At 41.0% G+C, this 24,784-nt stretch overlaps 1 protein-coding gene across 4 annotated transcripts in view; it reads right to left on the bottom strand.

The window, feature by feature from the left end:
• The window catches only part of SLC10A7 (solute carrier family 10 member 7), a 263,100-nt gene that overhangs the window by 51,891 nt on the left and 186,425 nt on the right, over positions 1 to 24,784 (bottom strand). For 3 of the 4 annotated variants that reach the window (XM_061191620.1, XM_061191621.1, XM_061191619.1), the window contains one exon: positions 5,534 to 5,617. In XM_061191620.1, coding sequence (XP_061047603.1) covers positions 5,534 to 5,617 — 84 coding nt within the window. Of the gene's footprint in view, positions 1 to 4,251; positions 4,494 to 5,533; positions 5,618 to 24,784 lie in introns of all 4 variants that reach the window. The other variant, XR_009701044.1, reaches the window with a different exon arrangement.

Here is a 24,784-nt window from a genome sequence, read left to right as displayed (position 1 = left end):
TTGTTGTCTATATCTGTGAGTCTGCTTCTTTTTTGTTATCTTCAATTTTTATCCTCTATTCCACTGAATCCATACATTTTCATAAACTGCTTTGTTTCTTCATTAATATTCTGTTGAAATGTATAGTAAGGGATATGATATCAAATCCAATTATGTAACGCTTATTAAATATTGAGTAGATTCAAAATAATATCTGTACACTTTCTAAAAAAGGAGAAACAATAATAATAGATGAATACAAGAAGCACCCATCATCTACTGCACTTTTCAAAAATTCTTTCCCTCTATTATTTACTTCCATTCTCAGGAGCAAGATCATGCAGATATTATCCTGCTCAGTTTACAGTTGTAAACAAGGGCATAGAGACCCCAAACAGCTTGAATAAAATGTTAAAAAGCTAGTCAGGTGGATGAGCAGGGCTCTGACCTCTATTTCCTGAGGGAATAATAGCGTAGGGGTTCAAGGTACAGACTTTGGAGCTTCTTCCTTTGTCATCTTGGGCAAATTCCTTAACTTCCCTATGCCTCATCTCTAAAATGGATATAATAGTAGTTGTAGTGAGGACTAAGTAATTAAATAAATATAAAATGCTTTAGAACCAGGGACTGTACGCGGTACATGATGGCTATTCTTATTTCCAAGTCCCAGTTTGGTGATGTTTCTCTCACAGCACTGTTCAGCAATACATCCCACTGCATAATGTAAAAGTCACTCTTCTCTCAAAGCAATTCAAGTGAAGCAATGAAAACCGTTCATATCTAATTTTATAAATGCAAAATTTTACTAGCATTAATAACATTAACTGCAGCTTTAGCTGGATATTATTTAATATGAAAAGCCAATCTCAAACTGTGAAACAAATCACTAATGAAAGACTAGAGAATGCATAAATGATAAATAATATGCTTTTTTTTACTATTAATTTATTGAAAGAAAAGTGGGGTTTAGAGTGCTGTTTTAAAAAATATTTTTTAAAGGTGCTGGAAATTCAATTTCATTAACATTTATTCATAAATCTCTCAAATTTAATGCATAAAGTATTTGTCACAAGCACTTAGATATATTGAAGGCTTTATCAGAAGAGAAGAAATATTACAATAACACACATTTTATTTCTTTCTAGAATTGACAGAAGCAACAATCTCCCAACCATCTATGGAAAGACTAATCTTATCTCACAGAGTCACAGCATCTTCGAGCTGGAAGATATTAAACTCCTCATCCTACAAATGAGGTAAGTGAGGCCTAGAAGTCGTGTGTATAGCCAAGCAGTGGCAAAGACCAAACTGGACCTCACGTCACATCACAGTCAGTCAATAATGATTTCAACCCCAAAGAAGTACTGTTTGGAGAAAACACACACAAAAAAAGAAAAGAAAATCCACTCTCAGAAATATAAATAAAAAATGGAATGATGAAGTTTTATCATCACTAAAAGATTATGGAAAATATTTTCAACTCACCCTTCCTGGTCTTTTTCTTCTCCCTCTAGTTCCCATTGTTTATTGAAAAGGTAACAATAAAACCTCATTTAAAGATGCATGTAAAAGTCTACAGAGATGTTTATTTTCACAGTGTGGCACTGTAACAGTGATGTGGTTACAGTGGAGAAATGAGGCTACGTTGCCAGGAATCTGATTCCTCTGCAGTAAATAGTACACGAGCACTTCTAATGAGGGCTTCAAAGATTGCGTCACAGAGGTTAGGTCTGTCAGTCAATTACAAATGAGCAGAGAGATAAAAGAGCAGACAAGGTCCCTGGTCTCATGGAGCTCATGTTTTTGAGGAGATAAATAAAAAGCAGAAACAACAAATAAGTGAGAAGCAGATAATGATGCATACACAATAGAGGTTTAAACTGGATAATACATGAGTGATCGAGTGGGTAGCCTCTGGAGGAAGGGCGAGGAAAGGTCTTTCTGAGGACGTGACAGGTGAGAGGTGCTCCAAACAGAAGTACCAGCCAGTGCAAAGGTTCTAAGGCAGCATCGAGGCTGGCCGCTTTCAGAAAACAGAAGCAAAGTCCGTGAGACCCAAGGGTAATGGGCAAGTGGGAGAGTGTTAGGGGAAGTAAAAGGGACTTGAAAATAGACGACAGGGTGAAATAATCCTGTAAGGAAGCAGAGTAAGATATCTGGAAAGTACTGAATGACATTTTAAATTTGGGGTCATGAATTCAAAACAAGATGAGAACCAATCATATGTTTCTCTCCAGTGAAGCTGGAGACCTAGGGGAAATGGCTGCTGAGGGCACTGAGGGGATAGGTTCAAAGTTTTCTTCAGCCAGTGTTTTTATACAGCTTACACCCAACTACTGAGTATGCTATTAAATATACTTATGATAAGAGTTTCCGCTTCCTGGAAGCTCATGGGTACATTACTGTCTCTCCCGATAAATACGACGGGTGAAGTAAGATGGGAGAACTGGAGTTTACTCTAGGCCCAGGGAGTCAGAGCACATCAGAGGACATCTCTGTCTTGAGTCTTTAGGAATGAAGAGGAGTTTGCTGGCAGAGACGATGGCAACAACGAGATAAAAGGCATGGAGCAGTGAAGGGGCACGGTCGGGTGAGGGGGTAGTGGGCACACCGCATGGCAGAAGAGGAGCCTATGTGAAGGGGTGGTGGGAGGGGGCAGGCTGGGGTCAAACTGTGAGGGGCTTTGCGGGCCACACGAGGAGTGGGCGACAGGGAACCACGAGGGAAGCTTCTAAGGAGAGGAATAACATAATCTGGTTTGTTTTTTAGGACTACCCTGGAGCGGTGAACACATTAGATGCGGACTGGAAGATATTCCCAGCAGAGAGACAGGGTTGGGAGGTGCAGTGATTTAGACAGGAGATGGTGAAGGTGTGGCACCCTCTCTGGCATGCACGAGGCTGCAGATGCCAGAGCTGAAAGATTTTGGAGGCAGAAATGGTGGCATTTAGTGCCTGCCTGGATGTGAGGGAGTAAGGACGTGAGGAGGCAGGGTGGCTTCTAGGGGGAGAGACCGGGGGTGTGACTGTGAACTCCCAAGACTAGAATATAAGAGGTAGATGCAAACACAGAGAACTGTTTGTTTGTAAGTAGTTGCAAACATAAAGGTTTCCTCTTTGAAAAAAGCCATTAGGGTACTTTGGTACTAGAGAACTTTTAAAAAACCAGCCCTCTTGCTTTTTGACTGCCTTTACTGCTTTATAATTTACTGTAATACTTTACTACTGGGCATGCAAGCAATCTAACAATTCATTATTCTCTCTGGATAAATAGTCTTAATTACATAAATAATATAACACTATATATTTAAAAAATCCATTGAATAGTGTAGACAAAGTTTTTTTGTCCATATAACTGAAGACAAACATTTATTATTAAGAGAGATTGTTTCTGAGATCCACTAAGAGAAGAATGTGTGAGCCCCGAGTTATTATATGGAATTAATTTCAGAACCAAGAGAATAAATATGGGTTTAAACTAATACTGTCCAGAGCTGAGCAGGGCAGGTAGGTTCCTCTGTAAGACACAGCGTTTCCCTAAGTGATCGTAGACCTCTCATGCATTCACTCCCTCCCTCCCTCATCCAACACGTATTTATTGGGTGCCTATGGTCTGGGTATGTAATGGCAAACAAAGCAAATGTGGTTCCTGTACTCATAAAGCTTACCATCTAATGAGGGAGACCAACCGTTAACAAGCTAACAAAAGATAAGTATATATTGTGACAAAGGCCAAGAAAGGACTCAAACAAGGTGCCACAATAAAGAGTAAAAGGGAAACATACTTCAGGTAGGTGGTCCCAAGAAGGTATGAATTAAAGAGCCCAATGAGCAATGGGTTGCAGTGGGAGGGTGGGTAGAAAGACATTCTAAACAGAAAAATTAAGCAGCAATTGAGAAAAAGCCAAGGCTAGAGTTTAGGAAATGGGCAAAGAGTTAGAGAGGTAGACGCCGTAAGATTTATCAGAATACCTGTTATGTGAGCAGCACTGTGGGAATATTTTTTCGAGGATTATCCTATATTTAATTAAATGGTATTCTCTGAGTGCTTTTAAACCCTCCCCCTTTACTGTAAGTTTAGTCCCTTTCCTAAAACTAAAATTAAAATTAAAAAAATAAAATAGCGCATGTGTAGTGGATGCTGTGTCGTGCCCCCCAGACCCATCTCTTCAGGAACGAGATGCTTATTCCCATATCTGCAGGGCATGTTGATTGACTGAAAGATGTCAGTTGACTTCCCCTTTGGGAACTGCTGCTAAGAGGGCAGACTCACCCAAGGGCATACCGCGGAGGGGCAAGGAAGCCAGCATCTGATGACTGCTCAGCGCAAGAGGAGAGAAACCAGGCACGCGTGTCTTAGGCAGGACAACTCTGAGGGGGCGGTCCAGCCTGAGGCTGTGGCACCTTCATCTCCGTTCTACTTGTCCCACTCTCCCAGGTGTTGATCCCAAGGGTTCTCCCCCATTCAGCTTCCTGCATGGAAACCTCTGTCTCAGAGTTGATTTCCCAGAAAACCTAAGACAGCATGTAAATATTACATGTCTATACACGCACCATTTTTTATTGTTAGTGCCTCAAAGAGTTGCTTCCTGTTTCGTATCTACAGGGAATTTGAAAACGATGATGAAACTATAGAACACTTACCTGTATCAGGTTCTATGAGGACAGAAACTTTACATGCATCATATTTCATTTGACCCTCACAACAACCCTTCAAGATATGTCCCATTATTACACAGTTTGATAAATTAGGAACCTGGAGCTAAGGAGATTAAACGACTTGCCCAAGGTCACACAGCAAGTAAAAGGCAGAACTAACAGCTAGAGTCTAGTTGCTCTTAACCCAACATCTGTGCTCTTCACCATCCTAATGCACTCTTTTTCTAAGACTCACTCACTTCAGCAGTACATTAAATTCTGTACGCTGTTACTGTGGCTACCTATGATGAAAACAACAATGACAACCTTGCTTTTGAATCTGTATGCTCATAATTGAATTATATGCTCATCATCAGCCTGTTCTAAGAAGTTAGGAATTTCTTCTACGAGTCTAATTCAGTAAGAATGATAAGGGAAACTAAACTTTCTAAGGTCTAATTTTAAGAGCTAATAGAATTAAATGTTTATTTTATCAACTACAGGGTCACAAGTATGATCACTGCTATCAGAGGAGCCTAAGAATAAGAAGAAGCCAGTCAAATGCAGATGGTTGTCCCCCAAATGGTCATAATTGCTGAGACCTTATCAGAAATCAAGGTAATGATCTGCTAGATGTTTCCAAGTTAGCTACATAGCTACAAAGAAGGGAAGATAAATTTAAAAAATCAAGACTGTGTGCTGGTGTCCCTATATAGAGCTATCTGTAAAGCAGATTGATGTTAATTAAAAAAATAAAAAGATGAGACCTTTGTGGCTGAGGAAACCTTGTGTTTGACAGTCTTAGATTTTCATTTAACCATCTCTTCCTCTATCCTTTCTCTCGATTGTCCTGACATTACATAAGAATTCACAATTTGATCTGTAAAGAAAAGAGCAGAGAGAATTGGAGACCTTACCTGTCCAATAATGAGGGGAACCACAACGGTCATAAAAAGCTGAGAAAAAATAGATGTAAAAGGCACAGAAGAGGAGGAGCCAAGCTGTAAAACAAGAATATGAGGAGTTAGAATTACTTTAAATCAGTTCTCAATACTGCTGTTAATTAGTGTCATAAATGAATTCTCTCACATGCACAAAAACTTGGTAGCTATATACAAAGAGCAAGTGAAGTTACTTTTATTTTTGAAATTTAGCACGAAATAGACTGAGTAGTTTAATATATAATTTTTATTGGGAGACTAAGATTGAAGAAAAATAACTATTGTTTTGCAATTAACTTAAATTTCTTATTATTAAGTACATTTCTGAACTGTAAAGTCATTCTGTGTTCATACTGTCTGTACTCATATGGCATATTTCACCTGTAATCATAGTTTATGTGATTTCTATTTCACCCGTCTGCAGATACCTAAAACAAACAAGTGTGTCTCATTATTTTATTATCGAGATAATATTTTAATTTATGTAAATGAAATAGTTTCTAACTTTCCTACTCCTCCAAAACAAAGGCAGTGATTCTCATATCCTTTAAAATTCATTCTTAAACAAAATCTTGGAAATGGGAAATCCTGAAACGGAACTTATTTTTCAACTTAAAATTTCAATATACCGCTCCTAAATCTGTACGTCTTAACGTTGTTCAGAATTCTTGTTTTGACTCTGTCCTCATTTTTTGATGCTTTCTTTGCTAATGATTGCAGTCTCAGCTTCATAAAGATGCTACTGCCAGCAGCACAAGGCAGTGTTTCTCTGTGAACACAGTCACACACTCACATTAACCTCAACTGCCAGGACCTGCTGTCTTCCTATTAACTTTCTAATGTTTTTTCAAAATCTCCTTTCTGGACAAATAGTAGCCTGTTCCATAGTTGTTTATCCCTTTCACGAGTCCCTTCTGCAAACAGGTTCTCCCAAGCCATCAGTGACGATCCCCCTGGCCCTTGGAAGTTACTTGCACCTTCCCCTGCAGACCACACCTCAATTTTCATATTTACCTAAGTTTAGTTAAACTTGGAAATATCTTTTGGAACGTAATTTTTGTGAAAGATGTGGAGGTGGTAATGATGGAGGGCAGAGAATATTAAATAAAACATATCAAATATTTAGATAAGTGAAGTCAATAGCTCAGAATGAAATGATGTAGGACCAGTGTTTTCACTGATTTCTGATTTCTGTGTGAACTGGCTTACCGAAATCTTTTCTATGCCCTGGTCTATTTTATAAAACTCTGTCCCCCATCCTCAGCCCCAATCTATATGCACTAGAAGGTCAAGAATGTATGCCCTGTCCATCAGTGGCCTGCATCCACTTAATACTGCCTTCAACACTGACCACTGGCTGTCAGTTTCACCCACAAAAAGTGTAGCCTCTAACCTTTTCCCCCAGAACAAATATAAACGAAAGAAATACAAGCAGAAAAAATGAAACTGGTGAAGAACACATAGGATTTGTGGTGTGTTAAATGTTACATGGCTGTTAGATATTTCTTTTTAGGCAAAACCAAAGTATTAAAAGCTAATGATTACACCCTATTTTAGAGCAACGATGTCTTTGAAGTGCAAGGTATTTAACAAATCTATTCTCTCCACAAATATTAACCCTAAGGATGCTCCTGGGGCAAGGACTGAAATAAGGAAAAATATATTTTACAAAGAAACTGAGGCCTGGATAATTAGAAAAATAAACTTTAAAGAACAAAGTTTTCAAGTTCAGAAACGTTCAGCTCAATGCTCTATCCACAGGGTTCACAGGGTTTGAAGATAGGCAGTAGGGTTCAAGGTGATAACCCTCAAGTAAAAAGTCTCAATTCTTGCCTGAAATCTCATGGCTGATCTCACATATCTCTGTTCCTCTTTTTATCTCAACTTCATTAAGTTATTTAATGTATTTTAAAAATGTTTTCATGAATAATCATATGAAGCTATATTCCCTCTGTCAGCCGAGTGCTTATTCCAGGAACTGGCACAGAGAATATGTTTGCAGAAAGCATAAACCTGTGCAGAATGAACAGACGAACTAATTTGTAAACGTGGGGTGCTAAAAAGAGACGAACTCTTATCCAAAATCATATCCCTGTTTTTTTCTAAAACAACCACACAAAACTTAAGTATATCTAAAAATCTCTTATTATCACGTAGCATTACAAAGTCAGTTGGTGTTATTCTTTTCACTGCTTGTTTATCACTAGTAACAAAACGAATTCGAACGTGCACCTAGAAACTAAGGGCATCTATTCATGATAAAAACCAAGTGAAGAAAGGACCAGCTCACACGCACGTGTGCCCGTGTAAAACAACAGAGCGAGCCTGGTGGTGCATGTTCCCTCCCTCAGTTCTCCTCTACCCCACCTCCTTAGCTCCTTAATGCTGCTCTGGAAGGGAAGACCTAAAACTGATAGAATCCTAACCTGCAAGAGACTTGTAGTCCCATTAGCTCTTTTTAAAGATTGAAAACTGAGGTCCAGAGAGAAGCAGCTTGTAATGAACACTTCTAATACCTGTGTTATGATGTGAAATTGGCAGAGCTTCTCAAACACATGCAAGCAACTCTTCAGCCAGATCTGCTCTGTGATAGAAGCCAGATCCACACTGGGAAGGCTGGTTAGTTTAACCATAAAGTATTACTGCAGAGCAGCAAACTCAGATCAAATGGAGAGAAAAGTTAAAATGTGATTTCACGTATTGGGTCCATTTTGGGGGTTCTTTTTCATCCTAATTCAATCTAAAAGGGAAGTAGAGGAAAACCCATTTCAACTTTGGTGTTGAAGAATATTCTGTGTTTCACTGTCTAGATCCATCACGTAATAGACCACCTGCACGTTCAGTGTTTGGGAGCCTCTTGTTCCTAGAAGACAGTGGAAAAGGCTATGGGGTGAGGTGGAGGGTGGGAGGTTGTCCATGATCCCCAAGGTCCCTTTGTCCTTGAAAACACCCATGATCTCTGATCCACTTGATTAGGAGCACAGGTTAGAGCAGCGCTCCTCTGAGGCTTTGTCAGATCAGAGACCAGAGCAAGCTAGCCAGGGATGTAAGTAACTGGGTACATGAAACCAGACTAAGTACAGTGGACATGTTGGGGAGGAAGTCCTGCAGGGTGGCTTCCTTAGAAGTGGCTCTGAAAGGAAGGAAATCTCAGTCCTGGGGTCTAACTTGGCATAAGTCCTTTCTTTTGAATCGGCCACCAGACCTGTCGCTGTGGTCAGTTTGAAGATGCAGAGGTCCCCTTGGGGAGGTTCCTGACACTATGAAGTATGCCCTGGCATCCAGAAGAAAGAAGAGAGAGCATCTGCATTTGAGAATATGACTAGAAAATTACAAGACCCAATCATTTTGCATGCAGAGTTGATTTTAACTAAAGCAGAAGGAAATACGCTGCCTGGGCTATTTGGTTCTTCACATTTTAAGGAGGAACCTCATGTGGTTTCTATTTCAGAGACCAATGTGTTTGGTCTCTGAAGCATCAATTATTGAAGCATCAATAATTTGCACGTTTGGATAAAGTTGCAGGTTCAGCATAAGCTTGTGTCAAGCCAGTGCTCTGGGCTTCGCTGAGCCACCCAGCAGGTTTAAAGGTCCTACGTCTCCCATTGCCAACCCGTGCTTTAAGATACCGCATGTGAAATAAACAATCCAGGCATTGGCTAATCTCTTTCAGGAATATAGTGCTTTAAAGCAGAGAACTCACAATTAGGTTTATTTGTTTTAATCTCATGCTGCGAAGAAACGTTTCAGTGAAAATTAAATACGTGGGAATTTAAGACCTTTGTGTTCAATCATTCAAATGGTAACTGGTGCCTCCTGTGGGCCAGAGGCATGTTCTCAGCCCCAGGGATCCAACAGTGAACAAAAAACCAAACCCCCCCCTCTCCAGGAGCTGCTTTTTCAAAGTTGAGGTCTGTATGCGGTCCACCCATCACCAAGTACACACTCCTTTCTCTCCCCCGCTTATAACTGGAAAAGTTCTAGTCTTTTCTTAAGAATTATTTCAAGCATCACTTCTTTGGGGATTATTTCCAAACCCTCCTCCCCAAATGCAGACTCGGCCACCCCCTCTTTTGTGGCTCTGTGTTGCCACTGTACCGCTCAGAATCCTTGGTTGTTCTTGTTTACACATCTGCCTCTCCCAGTAGACTGTATGTTCCTGAAGGTCAAGGACACGGTCCTTTTCATGTTTATGTTCCGGGTGCCCAGCAGAGTGACTACGTTCTACATCTAGGGTGGTGGTTCTCAAACGTTATCATACCAGACACACCTGGAGGGCTTGTGGAAACACCTGTTCCTTGGTCCCACCTTCAGAGTTTCTGATTCGTAACACCTATCAGGAAGGACGAGGGGAGGACGGGGAGAATGTGCACTTCTAACCAGGCCCCAGGTGATGCTGCTGCTACCGCTGGGCTGGGGTTTACCTTTGAGAACCACTGAGTTAGTACACAGTATGTGCTCCAGAACGTGTGTTCACCTAATGAATGACCACAACACATAGGTAGAAAGAGAGGCTTGACAATGTTTTTTCTTCTTTCCATCCTTCCAGCTTTCGGTAAGTTACAGAGCCCTGCTGAATTCACAGCCCCAAGAAAGGACCAGGAGCCTCCCACCCAATCGTCTCCTATAATTACAGATATGGTAACATTTATTGTGCGCTGCTCTAAATGCTTAATGTTTTGGATGATTTAATACAGAGACCCCTTGAGGTGGGTCTCATTAGTACCCCCATTTTCATATGAGGAAACCGTGGCACAGAACACTTGAACAGCTTGGACATGGTCACCGTACCTAGAAAGTGACGGAGCCGGGATCTCAACCCAGAAGGCTGGCTCCACAGCCCTCACACTTAATCCTTGCATTCCACCGCACATTAACGACAGAAGGGACAGAGCAGTGAGATGGGGAAGGGGGCAGGAGTGGAGGCCAAAGCTGGCCTCCCCTTATCTTGTCCACGTGAGAGAAAGAGAAGAGCGTCTGTGTGTCTGTATGTGTGTTTTGTGAGGGCTGCAAGGAGATGGGGAGCTGGAGGGCAGAAGCAAAAAGACAGAGGGGAAAAAAAGAAAAAAAGGAGATGGGAGGAAACTGGATAAGCAGCGGACGACGGTGCAGCCTTTCTTACCTGGGTTTCTGGATTTGAACCACAGGACACTGAAAATTATTTGAGTAACTCTTTTCTTAACTCCCTCAAGGATGGCACATCAGTAGTACCAGGGTAGATGTATCAGAAAGAAGTTAATCCAGTACATACAAGGCCTGCTTTAGAGCATTAGGATTTAATTTTCTAACCTGGCAGAGAAAGGCTGAGTCAAACAAAGCAAGATTGGCTGCTATCGATCCATTCAACTTAGAAATTATTTGATTTGGAAAGAATCTGGGTTGGGGGGGGGGGGTCCAGTCAGTGAAATTTTACAGGGCCAGACTAAGCAGACTCAGAAAGACAAATAAGTAAATTTTTGATGAAGAGACACTGACCGTCTGTAAAATCATAGTTATCAGCCTACAGTTGGAAAACAGATGGTGTGTTTTAAATCACTCCTGTAAGTGAGCTGACCTGTAAATCGTCATTAACGTACCAGGTCCTCACTTGCTCTCTGTGTAATCAGCCTTTTATCTCCTACCAGGGAAATCCATTAGCCACAGGCATTGCAACTATTTGTGTCCCTTCTCAGCTATTAAAACATTATTGTATTATATAATTCACCCTTGATGATTGGTCTTTGCTTTCATGAGTACCACATTCAGAGAAAAATAAGAATAGATATTTATAGTTTATACTGTAGAGTAAAGAATGTTAAATCTCCTTTGCAAGGGAATCAGGAAGAAGCCACTTCAGACCTATATAGAGAGCAGGATGAGTTCCCTTCCGGCCCAGTTCTGGCCCCTCACCTACATTACCCAGAGCCCAGCCCCAGGCGAGGGAAAGAAGGAGGGGACTTGCTTACTATTGGATCTAACTTTCTTGTACTCACACACAGACATTGTGGATGTTCATAAATACTATCCCCTTCCCGTCACAAAGACAAGGCATTCAGACAGAAGAAGGGAGAGTGTCCCTAGGCCTTGATCCCCTGAGCCCTTCTACAGTCCCGTCTTTTCCCAGAATCTACAGTCCAGTCTGTCTTTCATTCCATGCGAACTGAACTGATTACTTACACAAAATCAATGACTTAAAGGTATACCAGCTGACAGGCTCAGTGGAAAAATGACTGTCATTTTTATGAAAATTAAGAATATGGTTGTTAAAAAGCCATATTGATTTGGCTGCATGTATCAAACTAAAGACGGGTTACGGCATGGAATATGTATATGTAGTTGAGGATATGATCCCTTTTATTTATTATTTATATATCTAGATGCATGGTATTTTTCCTTCCCTGAGCAACAAAGAACAAAATAGGTTCTAAATGATTTTTTTAAAGATTAAAAAATATGTAAAACATTTCTTTTTGTTATCTGCTAATTTAAAACGTAAGATGAAAAGATTACCTTCCAATAACTGATGGAAACTACGTACAATTGTAAGTTCTGTTTTTTCAAATAACACAAAAATTGTAGTGAAATGTGCCCAAATGAACTGTAGATCGGCTTATCGCCCACGGAGGAAAGCTGTGCGGAGATGGGCTTCCAGGACATGGCGGGCTAGAGGCAGAGGCGTCTAGAAACAAGCCTTGTTCCTTATTCCCTGACCACAGGATTCGGTCTTGTCAATCCTGAGTTTGGTTCAGGAACCACAGAACCTGCTGTTACTAACAGTCCCTTAAGCAGACGAAGTTTTAAGTTCCTCCAGAAGAGGGACCAACAGGCAAGGGTGGTGTAAGGAAGCAGTGTCCTTCTCACTTCAGCCAGATCATAACTGCTTGGGGAGCAGCCGCTGGTGTTGCAGGGGGGACCAAGGTGCAGGGAGAAGCCTGGCTAGGACGGTGCTGCACCTGAGCTCATCCCTTCAGATAAGTCGGCCAAGTCCCTCTAGAGCAGCAGTGGACTTGGCCTCTCTGGGTCGATGGTCCTTGAAGGGGGATGGGGGTGGGGGGAGTTTATCAATGTTGCTTCTAGAGCATTTGAAAGTGGCTTACCAGGTGCTCCCCTGCTTCCCCATTATTTCAACAAGGTCTGGGGGAGCCCCGGGAAGAGCATTTACAAAAGACGCCACAGATTATTTTACAAAATATTTTATTATTTTACGAAGTTCTCCCGGCGTGAGAAGCATCCCTGCGTGATTTATACACGCAGTCAGAAGATAAGCTGCTCTCAGGCTCGAGGAGATGAGATCCGGTCTTACTTGCTTTAGGAACAAACGCTCCTGGGCACATGGTGGAGAGCCCGGCTCCGTGTGGAACAACTGAGGCAATCAATGGGATCGTTTCTCTTCAAGTGCTTTATGTTTTATCATCATTTTATACATCGCACATGTATGTGACCATCAGTTATGCAACCATCATTGGAAACATACTACAAAAAATAATCAGAGTACTGTACATGACACTAATGTCTGTATTTGTTGTTTTTGTTTTTAGTGATGGGATCAAAAGTTGAAGGACTTTCTATCACAGGTAGCCAATTACTAGAGAAACTAATGATGATCGTAGCCTTGAAAGCTGCCACTGACTTCTCTCCCCGACCTTGACCTTGCTCTTCTGTGAACTCCTATGAAATTCAGACTGAATCACATAGTTTAGTAGTTAATTTTTCCTCTAAATTTCTTCCATAGTCTTTATTCTTCTTTACCTACATGAGGTTTAAGTTTCTTCAAGGCAATAATTATGCCTTATTCTGTTTATCTTTCCTATGTTACCTAAAATATATATGTCCAGGAAGTAGTAACTGAGTGCTGATAAAATGTCTTAAAATCACCTGTCTCCTAGGAGGCATGCTTTGTAAGCAAAACCTAGAAGGAACGCTGCCTGAAAGCACCCCGTGTTCTTGACTAGTCTTTGAACCTAAGTTTTCTCATATAGGTGAGGATAATACCTACCTCTAAAGGTACTCATGCTATTCACATGGGAATATGCATAGAGTACCCATTATACCTACTCAATAAAAATTATTCTCCCCCTCTCCCCACCATCCCCCTTCCCTTCTGGAACAACAAGGTTTCTTTTGAAGTGTCCTGAGAATTCAAGCTGATTGGATTTAAGAACTGCTAAAATGGAAAGTAACAGAAGAGACAGTCAGACGAATGGAGCATACAGTTAGCCTAGAAACAGGGCCTGGTGTGCATGCATGGGGGTGCACGTACATGTTTGCGTGTTGTGCACATGTGTGTATATATGTCCAAGTATCACAATGCCTTCTAAATATCTACTTGATGAGGGGCCAGATTTCTAAGAAATCAAGTCATATAAAATCAATTGATAGCAGAGCTGGTGGTGCTTCCACTTACTTAAGGGGCACTTACATTACTATTGAATGGGTAAGCATGAGGATGAATGTTTATTAAATATCCTAAGCGATTGATGGGACCATCCCCACATATGAAGATGGGCTGATCTGTAACTCTGAGAACATGACTTTCAGCAGTGGTCCAAGTTTCCGCCCTATGTGTTTCCAGGAGTCTTGATGTTGAGCTGACCTTTGTGGCTGGGGTGGAAGTGAGGCCTTGATTTGTCGTTCCAATGGCACAAGCTCAAAGCACTACTGCCTCTCCCCTGCCACGCAGGAACTTATTTAAATAAAAATGGTGGTCTACAGAATTATGGGGCTTGAGGCCATGACAATACCAGCTAATATCTGGTTTCCTTAGATCATAATTGCATAGAATTAGACTGATCTGTTCCATGGTGTGAACATAGTTATCTTACCTTCTTTGTCTTAACTTTAGAGGGAGTAAGAGAGAAGTTTAGACGTTGCTTCCTTTCATTCCTCACAGTCGCCAAGATGTAGTTGGGAAGAAGGTGTGAGGGAGCTGCTAAGGAGACTTGGGGGGACAGGGGTCTACAAAGGCAGGAGCTTCATGCTGCCCAATGGACTGTCCCTGACCTCACAGCCCAAGTGCTTGACTTGGCACCAGGGCCTCTGCATCTTCACTACCCACAACACTCCATTTCAAGTTTTCAAATCTCTCTCTTTCAGTCTTCTCTATTATTTGCTGCTGAATAAAAACTGTAATAATGGTTGTTAAACAGAGTGTTAGTGAGAAACCACATCAAAGGAAAGGAAAGATCTGCAAGTTTTAAGTGATGTTAGAATATGACCGAGAATCAGAACCACGCACATGAAAAAAACTTGAAGTAGGAGATCCCTGGAGAAATATTAGAAGTTTCCATCTACCTCTCAAATTAAAAGTTTTCCTCAAATTAAAAGTTTTCTTTCAAAAGGGGGTTCTGCTACACTGTTGGTGGGAATGTAAATTGGTGCAGCCACTGTGGAGAACAGTATGGAGGTTCCTTAAAGAACTAAAAATAGAGTTGCCATATGATCCAGCAATCCCACTCCTGGGCATATATCCAGAAAAGACAAAAACTCTCATTGGAAAAGATACATGCACCCCAGTGTTCATAGCAGCACTATTTATAATAGCCAAGACATGGAAGCAACCTAAATGTCCATCAACAGATGAATGGATAGAGAAGATGTGGTACATATATACAAAGGAATATTACTCAGCCATAAATATGAAATAATGCCATTTGCAGCAACATGGATGGACCTAGAGATTATTATACTAAGTGAAGTAAGTCAGACAGAGAAAGACAAATACCGTAAGATAACACTTATATGTGGAATCTAAAATATGACACAAAGGAATTTATCTACGAAACAGAAACAGACTCACAGACAATAGAGAAGAGACTTGTGATTGCCAAGGGGGAGGAGGAGGAGAGGGAGGGATGGATTGGGAGTTTGGGGTTAGCAGAGGCAAACTATTACATATAGGATGGATAAACAACAAGGTCCTACTGTACAGCACAGGGAACTACATTCAATATCCTGTGATAAGCCATAATGGAAAAGAATATGAAAAAGAATGTGTGTGTGTGTGTGTGTGTGTGTGTGTATATATATAACTGAATCACTTTGCTGTACAGCAGAAATTAACATTATAAATCAACTATACTTGAATATATTTTTTAAAAAAGCTTTCTTTCAGTAAAAAATTATTGTAAAAAAACCCACTTCTCCTATTAAATAAAATGTTTTCTTTTTTAGTAATCTCCTTTGAAATATTATGATACTTGTGATACTATTTCTACCTTGGATTTTAATTATCTGTGAATATATTCTATTTTCTCTGTTAAATCATAAATTCTTTGAGGGAAGCATCAATGTCAAACTGATTGTTGTAATATTCACAGTGCACAGTAGGCATTCAAACACTGAATAAAAGAATGGATGTTTTAATATTATTGAAAAAAACTGTAAGTTATTTGTCATAGCAAATATAAAGTAAAATTTTATGGCTCAGGCTGGAATCCTAACCTTTGAACCACTTATTTATCATTTGAATCATTCTAATCATTGTTCACCCATCTTTCTATTCCCCTCCTTCCAACATTTATTGAATACTTGGCACCAGAGGTAAGTTAATGAATAAGATATTCATGGTTCCTGGCCCAGGCGGACAAAATCTAGTGGCTGCTTACCACTGGGAACACTGTTTCAGAAGGACAATTCATATGGAATTTCAAGTAATGAACTTATAAGTATAGTTTTTAGCTAGACAAGGCCTTTATTTACCCTTACAGATTGGAACTTCATGGTCTGATACACATCCACTAACAAAATAAAGACAATAATCTCTGCCTCTGCCAATAGCAAAGGTATGTTATCAAGAAAAGTGAGGTGATATATGTAAAAAACACTGAGTCTTAGGAGTTAATGGTGCTGTTTCAGGAAGTTTCACTGCACTCATTGCCAGCCATGGTAAATATTGGATTCATTTATACACAAGTTTATAAGATTATAGATGATTATAGAATCTTAAAGTTTTAAGACTCAGCCCATCATTAAGGTCTGGACTAGGGACCATCGCTGCATTTCATCAGATAAGTGCTTTTGCAAAACCTTGACATCCTTCCTGGCATTATTTTCTATTTTCCTTTATAAAGTGTCAAATTTGTGCTTACTTGACTTCTCTACTTAGATGTCTGAAAGGCATCTTAATCCAGACATGTCCAAGACTGAATTCGTTGTGAGTTCCATCAACTTGTTCGACCCTACAGCCTTCCCTATCTTAGTAAATGGCAATTCCATACTTCAAGTTGCAGAGGCGTGGAGTCATCCTTGATTCTTATCTTTCCCTCATAATTTTCATTCAATCTCTCAGTTCTTTCAAGAAAATAAAGAACTACTTCCCACCAGATTTATTCAACCACGCTGGCCCAAGCTAACGGCATCTCTTGCACTAGCTTTCTAACTGGTCTTCCTGTCTCCACCATGATCCCCTTAAACAATCTACTCTCAACCCAGCATCCAGAGTCATCCTTTTAAAGGGAATGTCAGAACATGCCATTCCCTTGATCAAAACTCTTTCAATCGTTTCCTGTCTCTCTTGAATTACAATTCAAAATCCTTACAAAGGACTTTAAGGTCCTCTATCATTTGGCCTCTGCTATGTCTCTGACCTCATCTCCATCTACTCTCCCCCTGCTCACTCCATTCCAGCCACACTGGCCTCCTTGCTGTTCCTTAGACACCAGGCACACTCTCAGGACCTTTGCACTTGTTGTTCCTTCCACCTGGAACATTCTACCACCAGAAAGCTCACTCCGTTATCTCCTCTAGGCCTTTGCTCAAATATTGTTTCTCAGTTAGTCCAACCTCCCAACCCACTTCCCTTCCTTACTTTATTTTTTCTTTAGCACCCATCTTACACAATATATTTTTACTTATTTGTTGGTTGCTTCTTTCCACTAGTATATAACCTCCATTAGAGCAAAGATGTATCTGTTTTGCTCATTGCTGTATCCTTGGCACCCAGGAAAGTGACTGGTATATTGGAAGAAATCAATACGTATTACTGAATGAATGATGAATAAGTTAAAATAACTTTTTGGAGGAATTGTGCCATAAAAGAGTGCACAGAAATGGAGTGCAGGTAGGATAAGGTGAAATTTAATTTTTAAGATGTGTAATATTACAGAATGCTTACATGCTGATAGAAATGATCCAGCAGAGAGAAAATTTAATGACACAGGAGAAAGAGGGAAATTTGTGTGGCTCCTATTGTTAAGTAGGCAATAAGGGATGGCACAACTAGAGGGATCGGCCTTAGATGGGAGCAAAGATAGTTTATCTACGGAAGGAGGAGAGAGGTGAAAAACATAGATGCAAGTAGGTGGGATCTTGTAAATTTCTCTGATTGCTTCTGACTTCCTCATCAGCTGGTTTCCTTTCTGCATCAGTTGAGATGAAAAAAGAGAAGAGGCACTGGAGATTTGAGAAGCAAGGAGAAGGTGTGAAATGATTCTCTAGAGATTGGGGATGTGCATCAGTTCAGGGAAGGGAGTAGGATTGCCAGGCTCATTTACAATTAGTTGTCATGAATTTCGAATGAGATCCGTCAGCATGAGAGTGGGTGCTCCCGCGTATTCAGGTACAAATAGAGAAAGGTGTAGAGTTGGATTTAAGCAGGCCTGGCACCTGCCAGACAAATAGGAAGCAGTAAGAGATGAGCAAGGTTGTTGACGGTGTATGTAATAAAGTAATTACAATGATGGACCATGAGATCTAGGCTAGGTCAGATGGAATCTGAGGGTAAGAGGGTGAGGGAAGGGTGGATTAGTTAGAAGCATTGAAGGTGATAAGGTAAATAAATGAGCCCTTCTGGCAAGTTTGAAGAATTCTTAATCTGGGGAGTAAGTCACAAAGATAGCAGCTGCTAGTAGGAGAAGACATTTAAAAATAGGATTATGGAAGGATGCTATTATTGGCAGTAATAAGTCAAAGGTCTGACTGCAGGGGTGACTGGCTGAGATGAGGGGGAAGGCAATCTCACTGGTGAAGGGGGTCAAGAATTTAGAGGCCAGGGTATTGGGAAGGTCAACTATGTGAATACTGAAAACACCAAGAATCAATCCAAGTGTATTGTTAAAAAGAAGACAATGGAAAGATGCTAACATTTTTCTCGACTCTTAGAGCGTGACCTGGCGTTCCACTGACAATTACAACGAAGAGTAGCAGCAGGTAATATAGGTGTACTGGCATAACCTTTAAAGGTAACAGGGGATTTTATGGAGAAGGCATGGGAAGTGATCTGGGATTGGTAAAGAGGAACAAGAAAGACACCTTATCCCATTTCAAGGCTCAGTGATATGAAAGATGTCAGCAGCAAAAACATGAATAAGAAGACAGGTTTCAGCTGGAGCAAGATGGTAAAGGGAACATTCTGAGAAGATGTTAAGAATACAGGGGAGGGGCAAGACGCGGAAGAGTAAAACGCGGAGATCACCTTCCTCCCCACAGATACATTAGAAATACATCTACACGTGGAACTGCTCCTACAGAACACCCACTGAACGCTGGCAGAAGACGTCAGACCTCCCAAAAGGCAAGAAAATCCCCACGTACTTGGGTAGGGCAAAAGAAAAAAGAAATAACAGAGACAAAAGAATAGGGACGGGACCTGCACCTGTGGGAGGGAGCTGTGAAGGAGGAAAGGTTTCCACACACTAGGAAGCCCCTTCGTGGGCAGAGACTGCGGGTAGCAGAGGGGGGAAGCTTCAGAGCCACGGAGGAGAGCGCAGCCACAGTGGTGCGGAGGGCAAAGTGGAGAGATTCCCGCACAGAGGAGCGGTGCCGAGCAGCACTCACCAGCCCGAGAGGCTTGTCTGCTCAGCCGCCGGGGCGGGCGGGGGCTGGGAGCTGGGGCTCGGGCTTCGGTGCTAGCCGGGAGGGAGTCCGGGAAAAAGACTGCAGCTGCCGAAGAGGCAGGAGACTTTTTCTTGCCTCTTTGTTTCGCGGCGCGCAAGGAGAGGGGATTCAGAGCGCCGCCTAAACGAGCTCCAGAGATGGGCGCGAGCCGCGGCTATCAGCGCGGATCCCACAGCAACAGGGACGCAGAGGGAAAAACGGAGAGATTCCCGCACAGAGGCTCGGCGCCGAGCAGCACTCACCAGCCCGAGAGGCTTGTCTGCTCAGCCGCCGGGGCGGGCGGGGGCTGGGAGCTGAGGCGCGGGCTTCGGTCGGATCCCAGGGAGAGGACTGGGGTTGGCTGCGTGAACACAGCCTGAAGGGGCTAGCGCACCACAACTAGCCGGGAGGGTGCACGAGAAAAAGTCTGCAGCTGCCGAAGAGGCAGGAGACTTTTTCTTGCCTCTTTGTTTCGCGGCGTGCAAGGAGAGGGGATTCAGAGCGCCACTTAAACGAGCTCCAGAGACGGGCGCGAGCCGCGGCGATCAGCGCGGACCCCAGAGACGGGCATGAGACGCTAAGGCTGCTGCTGCCGCCACCAAAAAGCCTGTGGGCGAGCACAGCTCACTCTCCACACCGCCCCTCCCGGGAGCCTGTGCAGCCCGCCACGGCCAGGCTCCCGTGATCCGGGGACAACTTCCCCGGGAGAGCGCACGGCGCGCCTCAGGCTGCTGCAACGTCACGCCGGCTTCTGCCGCCGCAGGCTCGCCCCGCCTCCTCCGTACCGCTCCCTCCCCCCGGCCTGACTGAGCCAGAGCCCCCGAAGCAGCTGCTCCTTTAACCCCGTTCTGTCTGGGCGGGGAACAGACGCCCTCAGGTGACGTACATGCAGAGGCGGGTCCAAATCCAAAGCTGAACCCCGGGAGCTGTACGAACAAAGAAGAGAAAGGGAAATCTCTCCCAGCAGCCTCAGAAGCAGCGGATTAAAGCTCCACAAACAACTTGATGTGCCTGCATCTGTTGAATACCTGAATAGACAACGAATCATCCCAAATTTAGGAGGTGGACTTTGGGAGCAGGATATATTAATTTTTCCCCTTTTCCTTTTTTTGTGAGTGTATATGTGTATGCTTCTGGGTGAGATTTTGTCTGTATAGCTTTGCTCTCACCGTTAGTCCTAGGGTTAGGTCCGTCCGTTTTTTTTTTTTTTTTTTTTTTTACTTAAAAAAATTTTTTTTCCCCTAATAAATGTTTTCTTAATAATTTTTTCCTTATTTTCTATTTTTAAAAAGTTAAAAAAAATTTTTATTAAGTTTTTCCATATTTTTTATTTTAAAAAATTAAAAATTTTTTTTCTTAATAATTTTTTTCTTATTTTTAGTATAAAAAATTAATAAATCTATTTTTAAAATTAAAAAAAAATTTTTCTTAATAAATTTATTCTTAATAATTTTTTTTCTTATTTTTTATTATAATTGCTTTATTTTATTTTATTTTATCCTCTTTCTTTCTTTCTTTCCATTTTTTCTCCCTTTTATTCTGAGCCGTGTGGATGAAAGGCTCTTGGTGCTCCAGCCAGGCATCAGGGCTGTGCCTCTGAGGTGGGAGAGCCAACTTCAGGACACTGGTCCACAAGAGACCTCCCAGCTCCACGTAATACCAAACGGCGAAAATCTCTCCGAGATCTCCATCTCAACATCAAGACCCAGCTTCACTCAACGACCAGCAAACTACAGTGCTGGATACCCTATGCCAAACAACTAGCAAGACAGGAACACAGACCCATCCATTAACAGAGAGGCTGCCTAAAATCATAATAAGGCCACAGACACCCCAAAACACACCACCAGATGTGGACGAGCCCACCAGAAAGACAACATCCAGCCTCATCCACCAGAACACAGGCACTAGTTCCCTCCACCAGGAAACCTACACAACCCACTGAACCAACCTTAGCCACTGGGGACAGATACCAAAAACAACGGGAACTACGAACCTGCAGCCTGTGAAAAGGAGACCCCAAACACAGTAAGATAAGCAAAATGAGAAGACAGAAAAACACACAGCAGATGAAGGAGCAGGGTCAAAACACACCAGACCTAACAAATGAAGAGGAAATAGGTAGTCTACCTGAAAAAGAATTCAGAATAATGATAGTAAGGATGATCCAAAATCTTGGAAATAGAATAGACAAAATGCAAGAAACATTTAACAAGGACGTAGAAGAACTAAAGAGGAACCAAGAAACGATGAAAAGCACAATAAATGAAATTAAAAATACTCTAGATGGGATCAATAGCAGAATAACTGAGGCAGAAGAACGGATAAGTGACCTGGAAGATAAAATGGTGGAAATAACTACTGCAGAGCAGAATAAAGAAAAAAGAATGAAAAGAACTGAGGACAGTCTCAGAGACCTCTGGGACAACATTAAACGCACCAACATTCGAATTATAGGGGTCCCAGAAGAAGAAGAGAAAAAGAAAGGGACTGAGAAAATATTTGAAGAGATTATAGTTGAAAACTTCCCTAATATGGGAAAGGAAATAGTTAATCAAGTCCTGGAAGCACAGAGAGTCCCATACAGGATAAATCCAAAGAGAAACACACCAAGTCAAAAATTAAATATAAAGAAAACATACTAAAAGCAGCAAGGGAAAAACAACAAATAACACACAAGGGCATCCCCATAAGGTTAACAGCTGATCTTTCAGCAGAAACTCTGCAAGCCAGAAGGGAGTGGCAGGATATACTTAAAGTGATGAAGGAGAAAAACCTACAACCAAGATTACTCTACCCAGCAAGGATCTCATTCAGATTTGATGGAGAAATTAAAACCTTTACAGACAAGCAAAAGCTGAGAGAGTTCAGCACCACCAAACCAGCTTTACAACAAATGCTAAAGGAACTTCTTTAGGCAAGAAACACGAGAGAAGGAAAACACCTACAATAACAAACCCAAAACATTTAAGAAAATGGGAATAGGAACATACATATCAATAATTACCTTAAATGTAAATGGATTAAATGCTCCCACCAAAAGACACAGACTGGCTGAATGGATACAAAAACAAGACCCATATATATGCTGTCTACGAGAGACCCACTTCAGACCTAGAGACACATACAGACTGAAAGTGATGGGATGGAAAAAGATATTCCATGCAAATGGAAATCAAAAGAAAGCTGGAGTAGCAATTCTCATATCAGACAAAATAGACTTTAAAATAAAGACTATTACAAGAGACAAAGAAGGACACTATATAATGATCAAGGGATCGATCCAAGAGGAAGGTATAACAATTGTAAATATTTATGCACCCAACATAGGAGCACCTCAATACATAAGGCAAATACTAACAGCCATAAAAGGGGAAATCGACAGCAACACAATCATAGTAGGGGACTTTAACACCCCACTTTCACCAATGGACAGATCATCCAAAATGAAAATAAATAAGGAAACACAAGCTTTAAATGATACATTAAACAAGATGGACTTAATTGATATTTATAGGACATTCCACCCAAAAACAACAGAATACACATTTTTCTCAAGTGCTCATGGAACATTCTCCAGGATAGATCATATCTTGGGTCACAAATCAAGCCTTGGTAAATTTAAGAAAATTGAAATCATATCAAGTATCTTTTCCGACCACAACGCTATGAGACTAGATATCAATTACAGGAAAAGATCTGTAAAAAATACAAACACATGGAGGCTACACAATACACTACTTAATAACGAAGTGATCACTGAAGAAATCAAAGGGGAAATCAAAAAATATCTAGAAACAAATGACAATGGAGACACGACGATCCAAAACCTATGGGATGCAGCAAAAGCAGTTCTAAGAGGGAAGTTTATAGCAATACAAGCCTACATCAAGAAACAGGAAACATCTCGAATAAACAACCTAACCTTGCACCTAAAGCAATTAGAGAAAGAAGAACAAAAAAACCCCAAAGCTAGCAGAAGGAAAGAAATCATAAAGATCAGATCAGAAATAAATGAAAAAGAAATGAAGGAGACAATAGCAAAAATCAATGAAACTAAAAGCTGGTTCTTTGAGAAGATAAACAAAATTGATAAACCATTAGCCAGACTCATCAAGAGAAAAAGGGAGAAGACTCAAATTAATAGAATTAGAAATGAAAAAGGAGAAGTAACCACTGACACTGCAGAAATACAAACGATCATGAGAGATTACTACAAGCAACTCTATGCCAATAAAACGGACAACCTGGAAGAAATGGACAGATTCTTAGAAATGCACAACCTGCCAAGACTGAACCAGGAAGAAATAGAAAATATGAACAGACCAATCACAAGCACTGAAATTGAAACTGTGATTAAAAATCTTCCAACACACAAAAGCCCAGGACCAGATGGCTTCACAGGCGAATTCTATCAAACATTTAGAGAAGAGCTAACACCTATCGTTCTCAAACTCTTCCAAAATATTGCAGAGGGAGGAACACTCCCCAACTCATTCTACGAGGCCACCATCACCCTGATACCAAAACCAGACAAAGATGTCACAAAGAAAGAAAACTACAGGCCAATATCACTGATGAACATAGATGCAAAAATCCTCAACAAAATACTAGCAAACAGAATCCAACAGCACATTAAAAGGATTATACACCATGATCAAGTGGGGTTTATTCCAGGAATGCAAGGATTCTTCAATATACGCAAATCAATCAACGTGATACATCATATTAAAAAATTGAAGGAGAAAAACCATATCATCATCTCAATAGATGCAGAGAAAGCTTTCGACAAAATTCAACACCCATTTATGATAAAAGTCTTGCAGAAAGTAGGCATAGAGGGAACTTTCCTCAACATAATAAAGGCCGTATATGACAAACCCACAGCCAACATTGTCCTCAATGTTGAAAAACTGAAACCATTTCCACTAAGATCAGGAACAAGACAAGGTTGCCCACTCTCACCACTATTATTCAACATAGTTTTGGAAGTGTTAGCCACAGCGATCAGAGAAGAAAAAGAAATAAGAGGAATCCAAATCGGAAAAGAAGAATTAAAGCTCTCACTGTTTGCAGATGACATGATACTATACATAGAGAATCCTAAAGATGCTACCAGAAAACTACTAGAGCTAATCAATGAATTTGGTAAAGTAGCAGGATACAAAATTAATGCACAGAAATCTCTTGCATTCCTGTATATTAATGATGAAAAATCTGAAAGTGAAATTAAGAAAACACTCCCATTTACCATTGCAACAAAAAGAATAAAATATCTAGGAATAAACCTACCTAAGGAGACAAAAGACCTGTATGCAGAAAATTATAGGACACTGATGAAAGAAATTAAAGATGATACAAATAGATGGAGAGATATACCATGTTCTTGGATTGGAAGAATCAACATTGTGAAAATGACTCTGCTACCCAAAGCAA

Source organism: Eubalaena glacialis, chromosome 5 (assembly GCF_028564815.1).
Source record: "Eubalaena glacialis isolate mEubGla1 chromosome 5, mEubGla1.1.hap2.+ XY, whole genome shotgun sequence".
In the NCBI taxonomy this organism is placed as follows: Eukaryota; Metazoa; Chordata; class Mammalia; order Artiodactyla; family Balaenidae; genus Eubalaena; species Eubalaena glacialis.
The sequence above is the reverse complement of the archived record's forward strand: the minus strand, read 5'-3'. Positions and strand labels throughout refer to the sequence as shown.